This window comes from Magnolia sinica, chromosome 19 (assembly GCF_029962835.1).
Source record: "Magnolia sinica isolate HGM2019 chromosome 19, MsV1, whole genome shotgun sequence".
In the NCBI taxonomy this organism is placed as follows: domain Eukaryota; kingdom Viridiplantae; phylum Streptophyta; class Magnoliopsida; order Magnoliales; family Magnoliaceae; genus Magnolia; species Magnolia sinica.
The window spans coordinates 2,765,687-2,785,895 of NC_080591.1; the positions used below are offsets into that span (position 1 = coordinate 2,765,687).

Genomic DNA, 20,209 nt, shown 5'->3' on the forward strand with positions numbered 1-20,209 from the left:
CTAGAAAAGGGAATAACATTGATCTGGACCATTTATTATGGAGTCCCAACCTTCGATTATCTGTAAATCTAGGAATCACTTTGATCGGGTAATTCTAACCATCCGATCAGTGGCCAGGAAAATGGACAGTCCGGAAATAACTACCGAATGTAATTGCATGTTGAGTACTCTGTGTGGCCTACCGTGATGTATATACTTAATCCACACCGTCCATCCGTTTTTAAAGCTCATTTTAAGGCATGAAATCAAAATTGAAGAGAAGCTAAAGTAGAGAACGGTGGAAGTCATTATCCCCACTGTTTTCTGTGGTGTGGTCCACTTGAGCTTCAGATATTCTTAAATTTTGAAAAAACGCCCTAAAATGAGTTGGAAAACAGATTTACGGAGTGGATAATGACCAGTCCATCAAGGTGGGCCCCACAGAGTTTACTCACCACGCTTACCCGCGTTCGTCAAAAACACCCCCTCCTTAAAATCCCCTTTCAAACCTATTCTTCCAAAACCCCGCCACCATTACCATCGCCGGATCTCCACCGTCCATTTCAGGTATTTGAGGCTTCTTCTTCTTATTATTCTTCGTAATTTTGAAGATGGATTTGCTGTATTTCTCTTTTCATAAAATATGGACTGTTCTTGCATTTTATAGGGTCCATAAAGTATGAAAATCATACCCCAAAATGTAAAAAAGAAAAAGAAAAAACAAAAAGCTTAATCCTCTATTCATCTTCCTCACTCCAATTCAACTGGCAAAGTCATGTAGACACGGATTGCCTGCAGCCCTAAGCTCTGTGGGGCCCACCGTGACGTATGTGTTATATCCACTCCTTGTATCTGTTTATCCAGCTCATTTTAAGACAGGAGCCCAAATATGAGGTAGATTTAAAGCTCAAGTGGACCACACCACATGAAACAGTGGGGACAAAGATGCCCACCGTTGAAACCTTCCTAGGGCCCATCGTGAAGATAAATTACAAGAGCCACAATCCTTGTGAAGATAAATTACTATTTTCGTGGAGACATTCTAGGAGATTTATTTGGTTGGATTCAGTGTATTATGATTATCGTGGGAGCCGTTATTTGGTTCGTCGCTAGTATCTTGGTGAGCTTGCTGGGGATTTCTCTATACCCCCCCTCAAACTGGGCCAAGGGGAACGAACTAGGACCACTTTGGTAGACAATGTATGAAGCACAACCCAAGGCAAGGGCTTTGTAAATAAGGCAGCTAGCTTGTTTTTCGATGACACAAATTGAGTAATGAGTGATCCAAGAGTAACTTTCTCGCAAACTATTATAGTCAACTTCTATATGCTTTGTGCGAGCATGGAAGACTGGGTTGCAATCATATAGAGAACACTAAGATTATCACAGAATAAGGTTTTGGGTTGTTTTAGGTGATGTTGAATTTTCTTCATTGATGAAACTCATCATATCACGGCTCTTGATTAAGCGAAGCATTTGTATTCTATAGAGGAGAGAATTGTTTTGATTGAGTTTGATGTGAGACAAAATTTCTAACATTTAAAGTAGATGGGTATGGATATTTTTTCAAGAGCAGGGAACTTATATATTGGCCATGAAGAAAAGAAAGAAGAATAAAGACGAGAGAAATAAAGAGAAGAGCTTCACACAAACAGATACGTGTCTCTAATACATGGTGTGCCGTAAAGGCTGTTATAGGACGGTAAAGGCTGTTATGTAAAGGTAATGGTGGCAATTGTTACACATTATAGGGTCATAATGGTTGTAACGTCTGTCATAGAAAAAATGACTTGTAACCGACATTAACCGCCCATTATGCCCCTTGTAAAGTCTATAACAGTCTTGTAATGATCTGTTATGGGACAAATATAAGTTTTTTGGTTTTTTATTTCAACGTTACAGGGTAGATATAGATAATTTGGATTTTTTCTTTTAATAAAAAAAAAAAAAACGTAACGGCCGTTACAAGGGCCGTAACAGCCATTACGACCCATATTGTAATGGTGGTGGCCGTTATGACCACCATTACCATTACGGAATACCTTGCTCTAATACCATATGGAAAGTGCAGATACTCTGTAGTGTTTGGATCTCTCTCACAATGTGTGAGAAGAGAAGTTCTCTGTTATTTTATAGATAAATTACAACTTTATGGCCACGAATCAAGGCTAATTGTCATGCCATTTGTTAGGCTGTTACAGCAATAAGTTAGGTTGTGAGAACCATGATTTGGAAGTTAAAAGAAGATCACATGAGATTACTAGAGTCTCTCGCTTGTTAGATGAGTTGGTAGAGACAATGTAGTGTGTGTGAGTGATCCAAGGTTCAATCCCTGACAGTGTTACCTTTCAATAAATAAAAAAATAAAAATAAATCCTTATGAAGATAAATTACTTCCTTTGTGGAGACATTCTAGGAGATTTATTTGGTTTTGTATTCAGTGTATTACAGCTATCTTAGGAGCCTTTATCTAGTGTGTCACAACTCACAAGTATCTTGGTGAGGATTCTCTAATGTCCATGCCCCCATGGAGCTTTTCAGGCAGTCCGCATCCCCTGTACTCAACTAATGTACATGTGGCACACATTTTACCTCAATCCAAACCATCCAATTAGTGGGCCCCACTGTGGAAGAGGCATGGACCGGAGAATCAAAATATCTGGATGATCCTATCTTCTGGTTGGTGAGTATTTGTTTGTTGAATTGTGACTGTTCCTATTTTCCATGTGAGAAATGATCACAAGGTGGGCAAACCGTAATCATTCCATGGCCCTAGAATTCCGGCCGGTGGACCATTGTTGAATGAGAAGATGGACCGGTAGAGAGAAAGTTACCAACAGTCTGGATTCTGCATGCACGTCTGCCTGCCCGATGACTAGACCGGCTTGGTTTTGGCAGAAATGGCACAGCGAGATAGTCCTACCTGATATACAGTCCTGATCCCATACATGTGATCCACCTCTTTAATCGCTCATTGCCCAAACCACTTTAGCATTTCTTCTTCCATGTTGCCAGAAGCCCACCAATGGGCTAGTTAGGACCACCCAATCAGTGCAGTTTTCGAGTTGCAACCTGCTTGCAGTGGATCCTATGATTTGGGCCGTTTAGACTAGGAGCATGCATACCACATGCCTGTTGTTCTTGGATGCAGTTGTGGCATCATTCCAGCAATACATGCATTTTGGAGTGGACCTTCCAAACAGACATGAAAGCTGATGTATCTAAAGGATCAGCACGCAAACTCAATGTAATTCACAATCTACCTAAGTTGCAAAGTTATCAAATGGTATCTAGCAATTACTATTTGACAGAATGGTGCATCCAAATGCTACCTGAATGCCTTAGCACTTCTCCCAGAGACAGGCTGCAACGTGCCGCAGACCCCAGCATCAACCTGGAGGCCATTTATCTGAGACCAGCTTGGTTTGTTTACTGCATTTTGTTGCAGATAACTGTAATTAGTCAGTCATAGAAGGCTCCTTTTTAATTTTTTTTGGCAGTAGGAGCCCGCATAATATATAATACGTAACTTTGTAAGGGTACAATGCGAGTCTAAATGTGTCCGAGTGCATCTAAGTATATTGCACTTGGGTGGACTTAAACACACTTATAAACTGTACCTAGACACACCCAGATGCATTTAAATGTACTTAGTTGCCAGAAAGTTATCATTTATGTCACAGGGGGTAGTTTGTCATTCGGTTTGAATCAGGAATAACTAGAGCATTGCCACTGGTGTGTACACTCTCAGTGGTAGGATGTATTTGGTCCATAACATTGTCGGTCCTCATTGAATGATGTTAGATCAGTTGACATAGCTCTATGGTACGGTGATTTGTTTCAAAACCATAAGATCTTGGTTCTCATCTTGCCTACCAAAAAACAAGAAAGAAAGAAAGAAGAAAAAAGAATAGTTGATGAGTTTTGCAGACTTATTAGCTCAGATAGATGAATCTTGTTTTCAATTGGTTACTCAAAGTGAATGTATTTGGTAAGTTTGTGTCATGAATTTGAAAATTTTTACAGAGGTTGCATATGTTGAGTTCCACGTCATTGGTCAAGGTTCTGCAAACACCGTGGGATTTGATTTCGCTTTCATGTTTCACATCCAGTGTCGCAGTTGAAGTTTTTTAAAACTCAATAGTTTTTTTTAAGATAATGGTTGGTAGGCACTCATCTCTACTATGAATAATACTAGCGGCCGTAGACAATTTTACTCGTGCAATTAGTCTTCTAAAGAGTCTCGAACGTAGATCTTTAAAAGGATATGGGAAGGGGTTTAATATATAGTTGAGGGTAATTAGGTCCTTTTACAGGTGTATGACGAGTTGGCGACATACAGTGTGACAGCTTAGATTTTAGCTCTTTGCGAGTAGCCCTAACCCTTAGACTCTCTCTCATGTGATGTGGGTACCCATTACCCTCTCTCCTGATCTGTTTCTCCCTTCCTCTCTCCACATGTGTTGCATGTTCCATACCCCCAGTTGCTCTCTCTCGTGTGGGTACCCATATCCCTATCTCTCCTAATCTCTTTCTCCCTTCTTCTCTCCACGTGTTGCATGTTCCTTAACCCCAGTTGTTTGTAGTTGCTCTCTCTAGAGTGGACACATGCTTGGGATTTCACTTTATATCTTGGGCTTTTTCTTCACAAAGGCACTTATTTCTTAGTCCACTTTCCTAGTTAAATATATTGGCCTTTTCAAAGATGTATGTTGAAAAATAATTATTTGAATTACCGACAACATCAAGTATTGAAAATTTTGAAATTTGAATAGTTTAACTTCACATGCATGTTGATATTGAGAACCATACCTATAAACTCCCTTATCTCATTCATTGATTACACCAGCTTCTTTGTACATTAGATATGGATGGCCGTAGATGTGATCAGTTGATTCTTTTTATTTCTTTAGTGTATTTGATATAATACTGTCAAGTGGCTTATTAATACATACATGAACCATCATGATCATGATCAAGATCACTATTATCATCGTAGCCTTGTCCCAGCTATTCAGGGTTGGCTATTAATATATATATATATATATATATATATATGAATTCGATGAATATTATGTTCTTGATTTGACTTTCTTTTTTCTGTTTTGGTCAAATCGTAAGATGGATGTTGCCCAGTACTTTCTAGATGGCAATGCAGATGCAGTAGAGTTTTGCCCCCATCATCTGTTCCACCATGTTCTAGCTGCTGCAACATACACGCTGCAAGAGGGCGTTCAGCCCAATCGGTCAGGGAGCATATCACTTTTCTCTGTTGATGTTGATGCGGGTCTCGAGTTACTTCATCGGATAGAAACAGCTGGGGTTTTTGACATAAAATGGAACCAAGGTCAAGCTAACACGCATCCTCTACTCGCTCAAGCTGATGCCGATGGCTTTTTGAGACTCCATAGATTTGGATACAGTTCAGATGTACCAGAATCTAGAGGTGTTTTTACTATCCTCAATTCTCCTACTAAGTATCTTCTTTCGTGTGAAACTTTCAGGGCCCGTTTGAACGCACCCTCCAAAGGGGTGTCTAAGGCATAAACCCCCTTTTGAGTCAAGCTGGGGTTGTGATGTCCACTTGGATGCACTTCACAAACCTCCGTTTCGCAATCCCACTCAACAAAATAGGCTCTAAAATGCTGATTCGATGAAACCAATCCATTTGGTTTTTGTTGAGTCAATAAAAAAAAAACCAGGCTTGAAACCCCTTCCCTAGAAACCCCCTTTTGTGCAAGTGTGTACAAATGAGCCCTCAATTTATTGAAGAACCGCGATGTTTTACAATAACTAGTGCTATTTTATGCAATTTAAATGCCAGAACTTGTTACCTTTTACAATTCTGCCTTTCTACTATGTTATTGTTAAATCCTAGGCGCTGATCTTGCACATGCATGAAGTTTCTCTTTTATCTATTAAGTGTCAATTGCATCATCAATCTGGCATGCTTTTTAAGGTAGGATTTGAGTGTACCACCAAAATTGTGGTTGGTGGGGATTCCCAAACCAGCTTAATGTGCTTGGTGTTTGAAGTGATATAGAAATTATGACCTGCACTAAGAGGGCTAGCGTGCTCTTGTTTTGGATAAGAACAGGGTCAACTGTGGTCTGATGGTCTACTTGTTGGCCTTGAGAACCATGAACACTCAAACATAGCCCAAGGTTAGGAGCCAACGTACAATTAGCATGTGTTAAGTCGAGTCATATATTGCATCTAACTGTTGTTACTATAGTGAGAAGCAAATGCGGGCAAGATGCATATGGATGAGTGAAAATCTCATTTTACAACAGTTGTTAAAGCAAGTGGGTACAAATGTGAAACAAATGTGGGAAATGGGAAGTGAGAATCATAGGTAATTTGCAAAGGGAAATGGGTTTCATCATAGCATACAACCATCAAATGCGGTGCTGAAAATAAAGAGACCACTTGCTAATGCATTTAAGGCTCGCTAATTTTATTGTAGTATTTATAAGTAAATCAATTATGTATATCCTTGATGCTAAACATATAGACCAACATCCACTCTTTTGATGAAAATTATTGTGGACTCCTATTTTCAATAAAACCTAGAATGTTTGTCATCTCTAGGTTGTCCGTTACAACCCTTGGTTAATGCCTTAACGGCCAACCTGGGCACACCTTTTTTTTTGTTTTTTTGCTTCTGGTTTTTGTAAATGTGGAAAACGTTTACAAGGTCTGAACTGATTGGAACAATACATTTTTGTGAATCCCAACCCTTGTACCGGAGGATGTTTTTAAAGAAAAAAAGGGGACAGACAGAAATTTCATTCATTCATCAGAAGTCCTCCAACAGAATGACTGTAGTTGTTCAATCATTGTTATTTGGGTATGGCCCATCCAAGGTACATCCTACATGATGATTTGTCCAAATGTCTTACACGTTTTCTGCGTGCATGGAGAGTGAATCACTGATGAGCTGATAGAGGAACAAAGACTATAGCATCCTATTCTTGGTCGATGTTTGGCCTTCTCTAACAATGAAGCTGAATGGCACTATTTTTGTGTTAAAAAGTTTTTGGAGAGATTATTTTCTGTCATGAGTTAGTGCTTTGGGCTTTTCATTGGCAATCCGATCCCTTGACTGTAGATGATGCGGCTCGAGTTTTCAAGCAAAGACCTCTTCTCCAATATTCTTTGTTTGAGCATGGCTTGCGATATTCAATGTTTCTCATGCTAAGCACCCTCATTACCATAGTACAATGGCATGGGTTTGTGCACTTGATTATTTTTCCATGGTGTTGTTTTCTTTTAATTTATGATGTATGGTCCCCACCAAGGAATATATGTTGAATTATAGGATCCTCTGTGTGAGGCTTTGCACAGTGTACTTGAGTTTTCAATTCCAACAAATGGGGCCCATATTTGAGCAATCCAAAACACTGTCCTGCAGCATCCCACCATGGATGGGCCATTACCCAAACTCTTCAAGAAAAGATCATAGCCAACAATTTTCTGCCATTGCTAGTTGCATGTAGATTGTTTGTATGCTCATCTTGTTATCTGCCCACTAATTGAAAGGTGAGGATTGTCCTGTTGAGGAGATTTCATCTCGTGGTCCATCCATGGTGGGGCCTAAGAGAGCAATGATTTGAATGAAATATGGCCTACTTGTTCGAATTGGGAACCCGAGTATGCATTGGTTCAAGAGTCCTGTAAATACTTTATAAATTTGTTCCCAACATGAAATTCTGATCATTTGTATGTCCAACCCAATCAGCTGCATAACTCATGATTTCCATTCTTGGCCCATTACGTAGGGCATATATCGTTGCATGTTCCTTTAAAGTGTCAAAGAATTCTTTCATTTAAACACGATGACTTCAAAATAACTTGTACTTGGCTCACACATGCATTGATTGAGAACATTGTCAACCATCAGAAGTTTCGAAGATCTAAATGGAAACATCAGAATTCGTGAGTCTTGAACCATCTATCAAGAATCTTAAGGTGTGTTTGGATGCTCAGCTGAACTGAATTGCAATTTGTTCAATCCATCATGGAGAAACCGTGTGTGGGTGATGTCATTTTAATTCATAATGACAATCAAATCCCATATTGTTATTCCCCATGTTTCAAATTGGACTGGAAACACCACAAGACAGCAATTTGGGGGCTAGGTCCTTGTTACAGATGGAGTGCAGCTGGCTCCACTTTGTTCATCGACTCTTATGGACTTGAATTATGGCAATTCAATTCAATGAAGCATGCAAACATGTACTTACCGTGGTACCAGCACCACTGTATGCTTATGCTTACTATCGTAGGACAATTAACCACTTGCTCTAAAAGCTCGAATTGATAGAGCATGGTGAATCAATCCATTTACCTCATAGCCTAGGTCAGGCCCTCGGCCGAACCCCACTTCACATGGGCCCCACTCGCATGGGTCTCACCTCACACGAGCCACATGCCTCACACAGGTCGCCCACCCTGAGTGTGCCCCCGCTTCACACATGCCACCCCACTCGAGCTTGGCGTGAAAATGCCTCTGCATTACTTATCGTGGTCCCAGCAGATGTGGACCTCACGTGACATATGAAGGCCGTCCAACCTATCCATTAGATGTGTCACCTCATACTACCTCTATGTGCCAAAAATTATCCTGCTCCAACACTCAAGTGGGCAACAAAACAGGGAACAATGTGAGAGGATACGCACACCCCTGATTTTCACAGGGCCCGCCTGAATCTTTAAAATCATCCTGATTTTACCCTGACCCTTCGTCCAGACAAGATGAAAGGTCTGAATGGCCTGGATTTCACATACACAACAATGTCAGTCCTACATGAAAATTCAAGGGTGGATGTTCCCTTTCAACTTTTTTCTGTGCTGTGGACCACCTATTCACAGTTCAACCTTATTTTCGGATCCTGGGTGTAACAGGCGCTGACACATGGTGGACAGATTGGATTTTATTCATGCATCATGTAGGCCCCATATCTACCTGGTACCATCGTAGCTTAGGGTGGTATGCCACTGGAGCGTGCCCCTCCTTTGCAACAGGCTCATAGAATCCTAGGCAATAGACCTAGGTCCAGAGGCCTTAGGGACTGCCTTGATTTCCATGCAACCAGCTATTTTCTTTCCTTAAGGTCTAAGCGTCGGATCCAATGTTTCATGTATATGAAGTTCTCTTCATATGTGGCACATTAGCACAACTCTGGTTATTATCTAATCATTTTTCTTTCATGTTTTTGAATGTTATCTTTTTCATCGAAGAGGAGTTTTATCTTCTAAGAAATGGATTTGCTGAGAAACGATTCTTTGATGGGGATATGCGGCTGTAAATGAGTAGATATACCTGATTTTCATCTTTGTTATGAAATTCTTCTATAATTTAGCAGATGCATATCCTTATTATTATTATTATTTCACTATTATTTGAGTGATGATATTATCTTTAACCACTGTAGCATCCTTTGCTTATTTCCTTTCATGTTGAGAATTGAAGCAGGGGCCATTTTGGGAGAAGTTGGTGTAGAAAAGGTCGATTCTTCCATGTGCCTATGTTTGGACTGGAACCCATCATCCACGTCACTTGCAGTGGGCCTTTCATCCGGTTCTGTCTCCATAGTTGCCCTTAAAGAGGCACAACTGCAGATATGGCAATCCTGGAAAGCCCATGATTTTGAGCTGTGGACCACCTCTTTTGACACCCACCAACCACAGCTGTTGTACACTGGCTCAGATGACTGTAGATTCAGCTGTTGGGACTTGCGGGAGAGTCATACGGTGTCAGTGTTTCAAAATACAAAGACCCATAAAATGGGTGTCTGCTGCATTGCAAAGAGTCCGATGGATTCTAACGCACTACTCACTGGGAGCTATGATGAGTTCCTTCGGGTATGGGATGTGAGATCAACGTCAAAACCCATCAATGAAACTTCTATTTGTCTAGGGGGCGGAGTGTGGAGAATCAAGCACCATCCCAATATGCCAGGCCTTGTTTTGGCAGCTTGCATGCACAATGGTTTTGCAGTTGCGAGGATAGAAAGTGGGAATGTCGAGGTAGTGGAGACATACGGTAAGCATGAATCACTCGCGTATGGAGCTGACTGGCAGCACGGAGGACTATGTATGGAAGATGGAAAAGAAAAGGGAACCATTGTGGCAACTTGCTCATTTTATGATCGACTTCTCCGAATATGGATGCCAGAGAGTCAGACGGCTAAATGATTTATTGAAGCAGAATTCAATTCTATCTATTGGTATCTGGTTCTGGGATGACTCCATTTTACCTTCATCAGGTACTTCCTTGCCATGATACTGATAAGTTGGTGTTGGTTTGCTACATAGGTTACATAGACACTTGAAAATGGATGCTGCACCCATCTCAAACACCCCTTTTTTCACTGTGCATGCTACCCTGAACTTGAAAACTAGGAGCGACTGATGTCAGATAGGGGTGCAACTCAGGCAGATTGGGTTGGGTTGAGCCTCAAGAGGACCCAACCGGCAACCCAACCTGACCTAAATTCCAACCCGAGGTGACCAAACCATAGTCCTTTATACTCAACCTAACCTAGCCCAACCCCACCCGACCCAATGCAACCCAAATACATGTGATTATTCCCAACTTGAACTAACCCGACCCAAATTTGCCCAACCTGAGGACCTTACAAACCAATCCAACCCAACCTAAAGTTGGGTTCAGTTTGACCCAAATCTAAGTTGCAGCCCTAATGTCAGATGCTTGTAGAAAATGCAGGGAGGAAAAAAAGAAAAAAAGAAGAAAGAAAACTGCAGCCTTGTGTATTAGTCTTTGATCAGTTTCATGATGGTCAGAGTTGTAATGGACCTTTTGGTTGTATTTTTCTTTTCATTCTTTTTGTATTCTTTCGCTTTGGCCTTTTTCTAATGAAGTGATTATCGCTTCAAAAAAAAAAAAACAATGAGAAAAGACAGCATTATCAGTCTTTCATCATTGTTATTGAAAATTCCATTGATTTTCATACTCGAATTGATGTATTACATATTTGGAGTTGATAATTACACCCACTGCCAGTTTTTCAGCCCTTGGCATTAGAATGGTACAAAAATGTATTGTTCCAACACCAAAAGTTGAAAAAACAGGTGTATGCGCTAAGAGGGCTTTTGCCTAACATAACAAACATGAATTACTGTCTCATTCAGCTTAGCAGTTTGCTTTTATAGATTAGACACTGAGTTATTATTCTTGAAGAATTATAGGGCAATAAAGCACCAGGATGCGATGGTGTATTGTTGCCCCCACTCAATACAAGTGGTGCCCATGGTTTGGCAATCTAGCCCATTACTCCAATGTTCGAGGGGTGTCTCAAAAATCTTTCAGATTGGCAGATCCTACACATCCGTTCTTTGGCCTTTTTTGTTCCGGAACATTGCGTGCCCTATTTGTAGGACCAATAATTGGAGGGTTGGGGTTTGGGATCACCCTCACCATGGGCACTGTCAAAGCAACAGCCCACTTGTTCTGTCTGGATGCATCACAAAAGCTACACATCGTAATACATCATGACCCTATAATACCTCCTTGTTCTGTTATATGTTAAAAATATTTTGTTCTTTTTGTAGGAAAGAGTCATCCAAATCTTTGATGCCATCGGCCAAGCAATCCAAATCCAATGGAGCTCTTCGCATTCCACCATTGGTTTTATGTAACACTAACATTATGGAAGTTGGAGCCTAACAGTTCATGGGGCAACCCCTTGTTGGATATATTTGGAGGTAAATTGATTCCTCATCGCTGCTTTTTCACCTTTGATGCCAATGTATTTAGAGGTAAATGGAATCGGAGATATTTAAAATACACAGTTTTGATGTATTTTGAATTTTCACCTTTTTTTTTTTTTTTTTGTGATTCGAGTGTAATCCAAGCTAAATGTCTTTTTTGGCTATCTTTTTGAAGGCAGGAGAGTCGCCAGGGTACTATCTATTGTACATGTGGCATGCTGTTGATACCATAAAACAATCCAATTATCAGCTACAATACTACAATTGCATCACCATAATGACTCGAACTATCCAAATGTTGGCCATTTAAATGGACAGTTAAAAAAACATCGTTGAGTCAATCATTTGTGGTCCTTATGTTTGTGGCTCACCTAAGGCTTGAAATTTCATCAATTGTGGCCGAAGTATATATTTCAATGGGTTTGTTATGTTCATTCTGTCAAATGTCACATATGTACACTAATTTGAGATATCAAAGCAGATTTAGTTATTTAAATTTGAGTTCTTGTGACTAAAATATTCCAATGCATTCCAATTACAGGCATCGAAACACAATTTTTGGATTCCAGGAAACACAACTTAAGATTCAGAATCACCTTGATTCATTCTAGTGTAATTATGATTTGGATTCAAATACTTTCCACATACAAACTCATAAATGAGCCCTAACACTCCCTTGTCTACCAATTTCTATACCTTGAAGACATGAAAGAAAATGCAAGAGAGCACAACAGAACACAGGATAGTGAATAAGAACGGGTTTTAATAATTGGTTTTGGCGTATCGAATGTCATATCATTCATTGCCAATACGGACTCTGTATCATCTTGTATCATGCCGTGTCCACCGATATGGCCGTATCGTTCATAGAAAATATCATGTATGAACCGGCGATGACTTTAAATCTTGAAAGGGAAAGCTTGTATTGCACCATAAAGAGGATTAAAACTCAAAAGAGTGAATTCCAAATAAGGAGCCCTTATATAGTCACAATAAATCTTTGAAAGCCACCATGGATGGCTGGGATGGTGCCATGCGAATTGATTTAAGGATTATAATTTCTCCAAGAAGTTTCTGGAAAATTCTATATACTATTTACAACAATCCCTTATTGAATTCTAGAACATTCTAGAAGGATTCTTAGCACAACCTCAGAGACTCGAGACTATTCTGTCTCCACACGCCATGTGGGACACTAGAATGTGGAAGTGGACATGCCAGCAGGAATATCCCTGATGGCAGGCACTGTGAGGCCCACCTTGATGTGTGTGTGGAAAAAATCCATTTTTTTCAGCTCATTTAGGGCATGAGCTCAAAAATGAACGGTGTGCATTCAACCGCCATTGTTTCTTCTTCTGTGATCCACTTGAGCTTTGGATCTCTTTGGGCTGATGCCCTAAAATGAGCTGCCAAAATGGATGGACGGCGTGGAGAAACACATACATCAGGGTGGGCCCCACAGCGTAGGATCACCTGCTTCCCATGTATGCAACATCAAGGCCATGGACCTGATCAGATGATGATGACCATGAGGCATCATACAAAACATAAGTGCCATTTGGGTTTTTCCAATGGTTAAATGATCCAAACCATTGATATGATGGGCCATGTTGCCCCACTTGTACAAACTGAAAACTTGAATGTCACTATTCAACTATTCGGCCGAGCATCATGTAAGTCCCCATATTTTAAGTGGACCATGATCAGAGTCATGATTTTCGAATGATTTGTGCTGAATCCATCATGCGTCAGCGTCAGTAATCCCGTGAAGATCTCAGTCCAATTAAAATTGGACAGCTAAGACGGTGATGATGTGATGGTGATTGTAGTCAACTGCAATTAGACGTCTTTAACCGTAGAATCATGAAAATCTTATTTAAATTTCAACGGTACTTTTGTCTTTTACATCCCACTACTTGATGATACCGATCCAGCATGACTCGGATTCGGTGGTGACCACTCTAGTACCGACCTGCTGCTGGAAAAGCTCTGTGGGTCCCATCGTGATGCATGTGTTTTATCCACGCTGTCTATCCATTTTTCCAGCTCATTTTAGGGCATGAGCTAAAAAATGAGGCAGATCCAAATCTCAAGTGGACCACACCAAAGGAAACAGTGGTGATTGAACGACCACCATTAAAAACTTCTTGGTGCCCACAAAAGTGGTGGATCAAGCCGATATTTGTGTTTAGCCTTCATCCAGGTCTTTGTGACCTAATCAACGGGTTGGATGGCAAATAAACAACATTAGGTCCTGGGAAGTTTTTAATGGTGGGCTTTCAATCGCCACTTTCCTGTGGTGTGTCCACCTGAGATTTGGATCTTCCTCATTTTTGGGCTCATGCCCATATACGAGGCCATCCAGCCCGTTCATTAAATGTATTACGTCATATTATCCACTACTGCCAATAGCTAACCTGATACAACATTTGAGTGTGCCACAACACAGGGAACAGTGCGATAGGGGATGCGTAACCTTGATTTACAGTCCACTGGCATTTCAAAACAGACTGATTTTCATCCCAACCATTCATCTAGACCAGATGAAGGGTCTGAATGGCAGTGGTTTCATATACACAACACAATGAACCTTCCACACAAATCAAGGGTGGAAGTTTCCACCCAACTTGTTCCCTGTAGTATGGCCCATCTAATTCAAGGATTAGTCTGATTTTAGACCCTGATGTAACATGCGGTGGCGAATGTGATAGACGGGCTGGATTATATGCATGCATCACGTGGGCCCCACGTCTGCCCGGTACCACTATTTGAAATATTGGAAGAATAGAGAAGTGATGTTTGTTTTGTCATAATAAAAGATAGAAATGGAAAGCTGATGTGAAAAGATGAAAACGATTGGACCATCTGAATATAAATGGGTGCATTTCTGAGTTGGAGATCACTCCTTTGAGCCAAAAGTAAAATATCTGCTTTTTTATTCTTTTACTTCAAATACTGAAACCTTCACTTTGAGGTGGCGTCCACCGTTCCAACAAATATAGCTGGAATTTTTATAATATTTCTAATCTGTTTGGGATAAATAAATCTATCATACCACCATATTTTCAAAATATCGGCATCTTTGAATTATTATTATTATTATTATTTTCTTTTTTGCAAAAATATCCGGCTATTATGGTAAAAGTCTTTAAAAATCCTAATCAACTCGTTATATAATAGAGGTGGCGACGGGTGGAGTTTATCCATGGGTCAATTGGCTTGACCCACTTTTGAAGTGGGTTCAAGCCAAGTTAAATGGATAGCTCTTCAAGTTCGGCCAATTTAAGTAAATGGATTGGGCTTGAGTTGATTCCTACTTATATAACAGACACCCATCGGTCGACTGGTCTGACTCACCTTTGAGGCAGGTTCAGGCCAAGTTAAATGGGTAGAAGTTTGAGCTTGGGCTAGCAATGTGGTTCACTTAAGTAAATGGATAGGGCTTGGACCAAACCCTGCCCGATCCAACCCTAACGCAAGTTTGACCCGACTAATAGGCGAAACAAAATAAAGAATAGTATAGATGAACTTTTTTAAAAAAAACATGCACATATCTATGGGTATTAATGGGCTGAGAACAGGTCCACCCATATCTACCAATGGTATCGTACCTATGACACGTTGGACTTAAAAAAGGCACTCATACATGTACCATTTATGACAAGGGTATCAAATATCCATTTTTCTTTCTTTTTTTTTTCTTTTTTTTTAAAAAAAATTTAACACACGCACACGCACCCCCACACACTCATGCTGCAGTGGGATTTCACCACCTATGGATGCTCGAACCCTTGTCCAAGTGTTGAAACTCCGGAGAGTCCACCACCCGAGCAAGGGTATCAAATATCCACTTATAATTTGAGGTTTAGCTAGATAAAATAAATGCATACCATTAGTACTAAAGATTAAATTTTATAGTAGAATAAAAAAAACTATAATTACAAAATATAGGTTGATAAGATGCTCTTTTGAATTAAAAAATAAAATAAAAAGCTAAAAATAACCATCTTCATAATCAATCAAAGAATTAAAAACTTAAAAATATTAAGATGACATTACATACTTAGTGCACTAGTAACTAAAATATAAACTGTCTAAATTGTGGCCCCAAATTTGATTTAGAATGAACCAAAAGCTAAGATATATGGTGAATGTTTTATGGGCTACTAAAAAAATTATAGTCCCCAAACTGCTCGAAATGGACCATAATTTTTTTAGTAGCCCATAAAACATTCACCATATATCTTAACCCCTATCCAATTTATTTTTAATTTTTTTTAGCCAGATTTCACTATGATATCCTGAGAGATTCCGGAGAACGAGATTTCTCATTCGCAGCCACTCATGTTTGCGCAGTGCACGTGCCAGCATAGCAAATGTGTGGAAAATCTGAGATGTCCATAAGGTGGTCCCTACCAGAGATGTGCCAATACAGAAAGTTAGGCTGGTCCATTCGTCAGATGTGCCACCACTATATGAGAAAAATGAATGGTTTGAAAAAAAAAATCGGACGGTTCTGATTTAGCTTACGTTTATGGCCTTCATGATTAGTGGACTAGCCTCTTTTTTGCATTTAGTCATCTCCATGATGGGGCCACCCTATACACCAGTCAGATGTGCGACAGATGCCGGGCTGGCACGTGTTAAGCGTGCAAAGGTACGTGTGGAGAGGTAGTGTGAGACCGTACCGTAATTTCCCCCTTAGTGGGTATCCTACAATGCCTATGGAAAGGGGACAAAGGAGACAATTGGCCATGTTACACCACTTAGCTCGGCTGGGTTAGAGCCCAAGTTCTTTATGACTCGGGCCATGACTTCATACTCAGGCTTGGCTTCGCCTGGCCTGAGTTTTGACCGGTCCTTTTCCATCCGACTTTCAGGTGAAGCATGGATTGCAGGTACCTCACCCCAGGCCAATGAGCATATTATATTGGACCATCTTCACTTGAAGGCTAATCTAACCCATGATCCATTTCCAAAACCCTAACCCTAGTTCCAATTCTAATCTAAAACTCTTTTAAGTCCTGAAAGCCTAAATCCTAGGAATCTTAAAATTTGACTTAGCAAGTTAGTTCACCGAGTCAACTCATTGAGTCATGCCGATTCGACTTGCTAAATTAAAACTTAGTCGATTCACTTAGTCAAACTAAGTTCTAAACTAACCTCAAAACCAAGGTCAACCCCAACCCATAGGTCCAACAAAGATCCAAAGTGAATCCAGCAAAATCGAAGCTCCGACACGCTTGTGGGAGACCACCTGCCAAAGCAGGGATGAACCAATGACTTGACTAGAGGTATCTAACACATGCAGGTCCTCCTCTCTAACGGGTAAGTACGTGGGGGTTGTAAAAAGTCCTTTGGACCCCTTCATTGGGCCTAAAATTATCATCTAACTAATTAATCCAACCGTCTGGATCCTGTTGCTTGGGGATGTAGAATCCCAACCATTCCAACCCTAAACTCCCCTTTTCATTTGAATCATCCGGTAGCATTAGAGAAAATCACCCACTAGCATCAGAAATTTGATGTAGAGCGGGTCGCGGACACTTTCATGTCCAAGATGGAATAGAGAAGGCCTGATCGGAGGCAGAAGTCATCAAGACCATTAGAACCTTAAAACAGGCATATCTCGCAAACCAGAATGAGTTATTCGACTTACCATATATTATTTTGGGATAGGATGAGCTACTTTAGCCAACTAACCCATGCCAAATTTGCCAGATTCCATCAGATCGACAATCGAATTCCTTATTTATTTCTAATTTGACTATTTTTAGTAAGTTATAGTTTTATTATAACTCTTCATCCTTTGAGATTTAGGAGTTGTTTCCAACATGAAAAGTTCTTAGAAAAATTAGGAGTATAATGCTAGTTAAGTCACATAGGACACTTATTAGTAAATTTACTATTTATGGTACGTGATGAATTTTATGAGGCTTTAGTTGTAGTTTAATTTTGAAATTTCTTCCCAAGACTTGGTATCCCTATTTAAAGTATTGTAGACTTGTTTATTTCATTCATTGATCAATTCACAAATTCTAATGAATATTATTTTTATTTTTTTGTTTTTTCGTTGTGGATTCGAGAAGTCTATGTGAGGAGTCCAGAGAAGCTTCGTGGATTCGGAGTACTTATCCTTGAGGAAGACTTTGATCGACCCCATCACGTTCATCCCTACGTTAATTGATATCAGAGCGAGGATTTCCATCGGGCCGATGGCAAACAATAAATATATGAACTAAAATTATGTGAATAATGATCCAGGGATTTATTATCTTTTGGAAAGAATGGAAGCTTTCCACTAGGAGAGTCAGTTAACCATATAAGAGCTGCAAGCAACCCTCGGCCGTATTGTAGATGCGTTGATTCCGCCCCGAGCTCAAGGTGATGCTCAACCGCCGATAATTGCTGTACGGCATAACCCTGATTTCCGTATAGCACTACCAATGGTAAATCATAGGGCTACACCAGATAATTCGAATTAGGAAAACCGAATTAAACATATCCCATACTTTTTTCTTTTTGGCCTCATGTTGTTTTGCTAACTATATAGTAAGCAATGTCTGAGTAGTAGATCTTTTAATATTTAGGAATCCTAAACATTGATCTGTTGGATCCACCTAAGATGATGGACTAGGACCATGCTCCAAAGCAATTTCCTAGTCAGAATCACTGGGCTGTTTGGGTTTAACCCAACCTAATTATAAATCAATGGATGAGGTCTAACTTGATCTTAATGAATTTTAAATAGATTTAGTTGACGGAAAATCAAGACTAAATCGAACCCAGTAAGTGATCCACCAAAAGCAATCAAAATAGTCCTTGATAAATCTAAGGACTTGAACTTGCATATACATACTTAATAATAAATTAAAAAAATAAAGCTGATAGAGATATAAAAATTAGTGCTATTTGTTGATAGAGTGTCTTTAATCTGGTGCACTGTTGTTCGGTTGACCGAGGAATCCTTGGGTCGATCACAGCACATTATGATGTTACATATTGATTGAGATCTGTTTCAATTGATCTAGAGGCTTTGTTGATATCTCAGTCAAATAAAGGTGCGATCGAGCGGAACATGAAAGTGCATAGTTTTGTTTCTAGTTTTGTACAAGGGTTATATAAACTGTGTTAATATGGGATTAGGATAATTCTAAGAGATAAAATTATGAGAGCTTAAGAGCTAAGGGCTTTGAAGGGAGGATTTTCTCATATGTAAGTTGTTCCATTTCTTATAAATTTCTGATTTTAGTGGATTCATTATCACTTGGTGCTGTGATTTTTTTCTTGCACGAGTTTTCATGTAAAAATCATGTGTTTTCTGTGATTGCTTGAATTTTTCTTTTCCTATTATGTTGTGTGACTCCATATGAAGTTGCTTCCGTGCTGTATAAGTCATACTAGGGCATGTTGTGCTCCCAACACTGTTCTGAGCTATACCTCCCACTTTGTAAGGCATACTGCCAAGAATAGCATAGATGGGTGGAAAATACCATTCCAACATAACCTGAGGCAGGGTCAAAAGCAAGTAGAGTTGCTCAAGCTAGTTGGATGAGCTAATGAGCCTGATATCACGCTGGCAAGAGCCAAGCCTAGCCATGCTAGAGGATGGGAATTAGTGGGGAATTATAGAATGTTTTTGAAGTCAAGACAAGTTGTAGATAAGCACCAGTTAGTGGAGGCACAAAGAGGCCCTAAAAGAGAAATATTCAAAAGCAATGCAACAGAAAAAAATGAAGTGCTCTATTACTTTCCACATTGACCAAAATGCCCCTCTTCTTGTCAAAAAATTTCGAAAATGGCCCTCTTTGGTAGAAAACTGATGTAATTCTGCACTTATTATGCCAAAATGAGCGATCCAATGTTTCATCAGAGGCACATAATGTCTTTGGTGGCTTGAAAATTACAAGCCTCTCAGATTTTTACCAGGGGTAATGTTGTCCCTAGACCATCCATGCCCTCTGTGATGTGTGGTGGACACCCACGCCATTCATTTGGTAGATCCCCTCTACGTTATGGGATATCCCAACAATCAATCGTAGCCAGAACTCAAGTGGGCCATACCATCTGAAACCATGTGAAACTTGCACTTTTCTTTTTCTTTTTTTCTCCCAAGCAAATGTTAGAAATTTAGTCCAGAACAAGAGGGCAATTCAGTCAATTCCCATTGGTTTTCTGATGAGTGTGCTTCTACACACCTCACCTAGCAGCTATTTATAGCCCACAATCAAATTCATATTCTCCACTTGCTTGCATCAGTTCCCATTGCATAATCACAGCCATCAATCCATTCTTTCTCTCTACTTCTCTTCCTCTCAAAAGGAATGGAAGATCTTTGGGAGGAATCCATCCATTGGTCTTGAAAAGCATGGAATTTGGAGTGAGGGATGGACACTCAACACTCTCACACCCTCCTCCAAATTCCACTCTGTTTGTCTATGCTTTGTCATTAGCGCTGCTAATCACTTCTTAAACAAACTTCGCTAATTTTAGC

The 20,209-nt window shown here is 39.9% G+C and overlaps 1 protein-coding gene across 1 annotated transcript; it reads left to right on the forward strand.

Moving 5' to 3' along the window:
• The first annotated feature begins 387 nt into the window (after positions 1-387).
• Positions 388-11,806, forward strand: LOC131234831 (uncharacterized). Its single transcript, XM_058231812.1, has 4 exons — positions 388-546; positions 5,101-5,425; positions 9,458-10,250; positions 11,557-11,806. Exons 1-3 carry the CDS (start codon positions 394-396, stop codon positions 10,177-10,179), a joined length of 1,200 nt encoding a protein of 399 aa, XP_058087795.1. The 5' UTR covers positions 388-393; the 3' UTR covers positions 10,180-10,250; positions 11,557-11,806.
• The last annotated feature ends 8,403 nt before the right edge of the window (positions 11,807-20,209 follow it).

Excerpts from the sequence above, each read along its gene's own strand:
- LOC131234831 (XM_058231812.1), top strand. The coding sequence starts at position 394 with ATGACCAGTCCATCAAGGTGGGCCCCACAGAGTTTACTCACCACGCTT. Across the intron at positions 547-5,100 it reads ATCTCCACCGTCCATTTCAG|ATGGATGTTGCCCAGTACTT; the intron begins GTATTTGAGGCT and ends TCAAATCGTAAG. Across the intron at positions 5,426-9,457 it reads AGATGTACCAGAATCTAGAG|GGGCCATTTTGGGAGAAGTT; the intron begins GTGTTTTTACTA and ends GAATTGAAGCAG.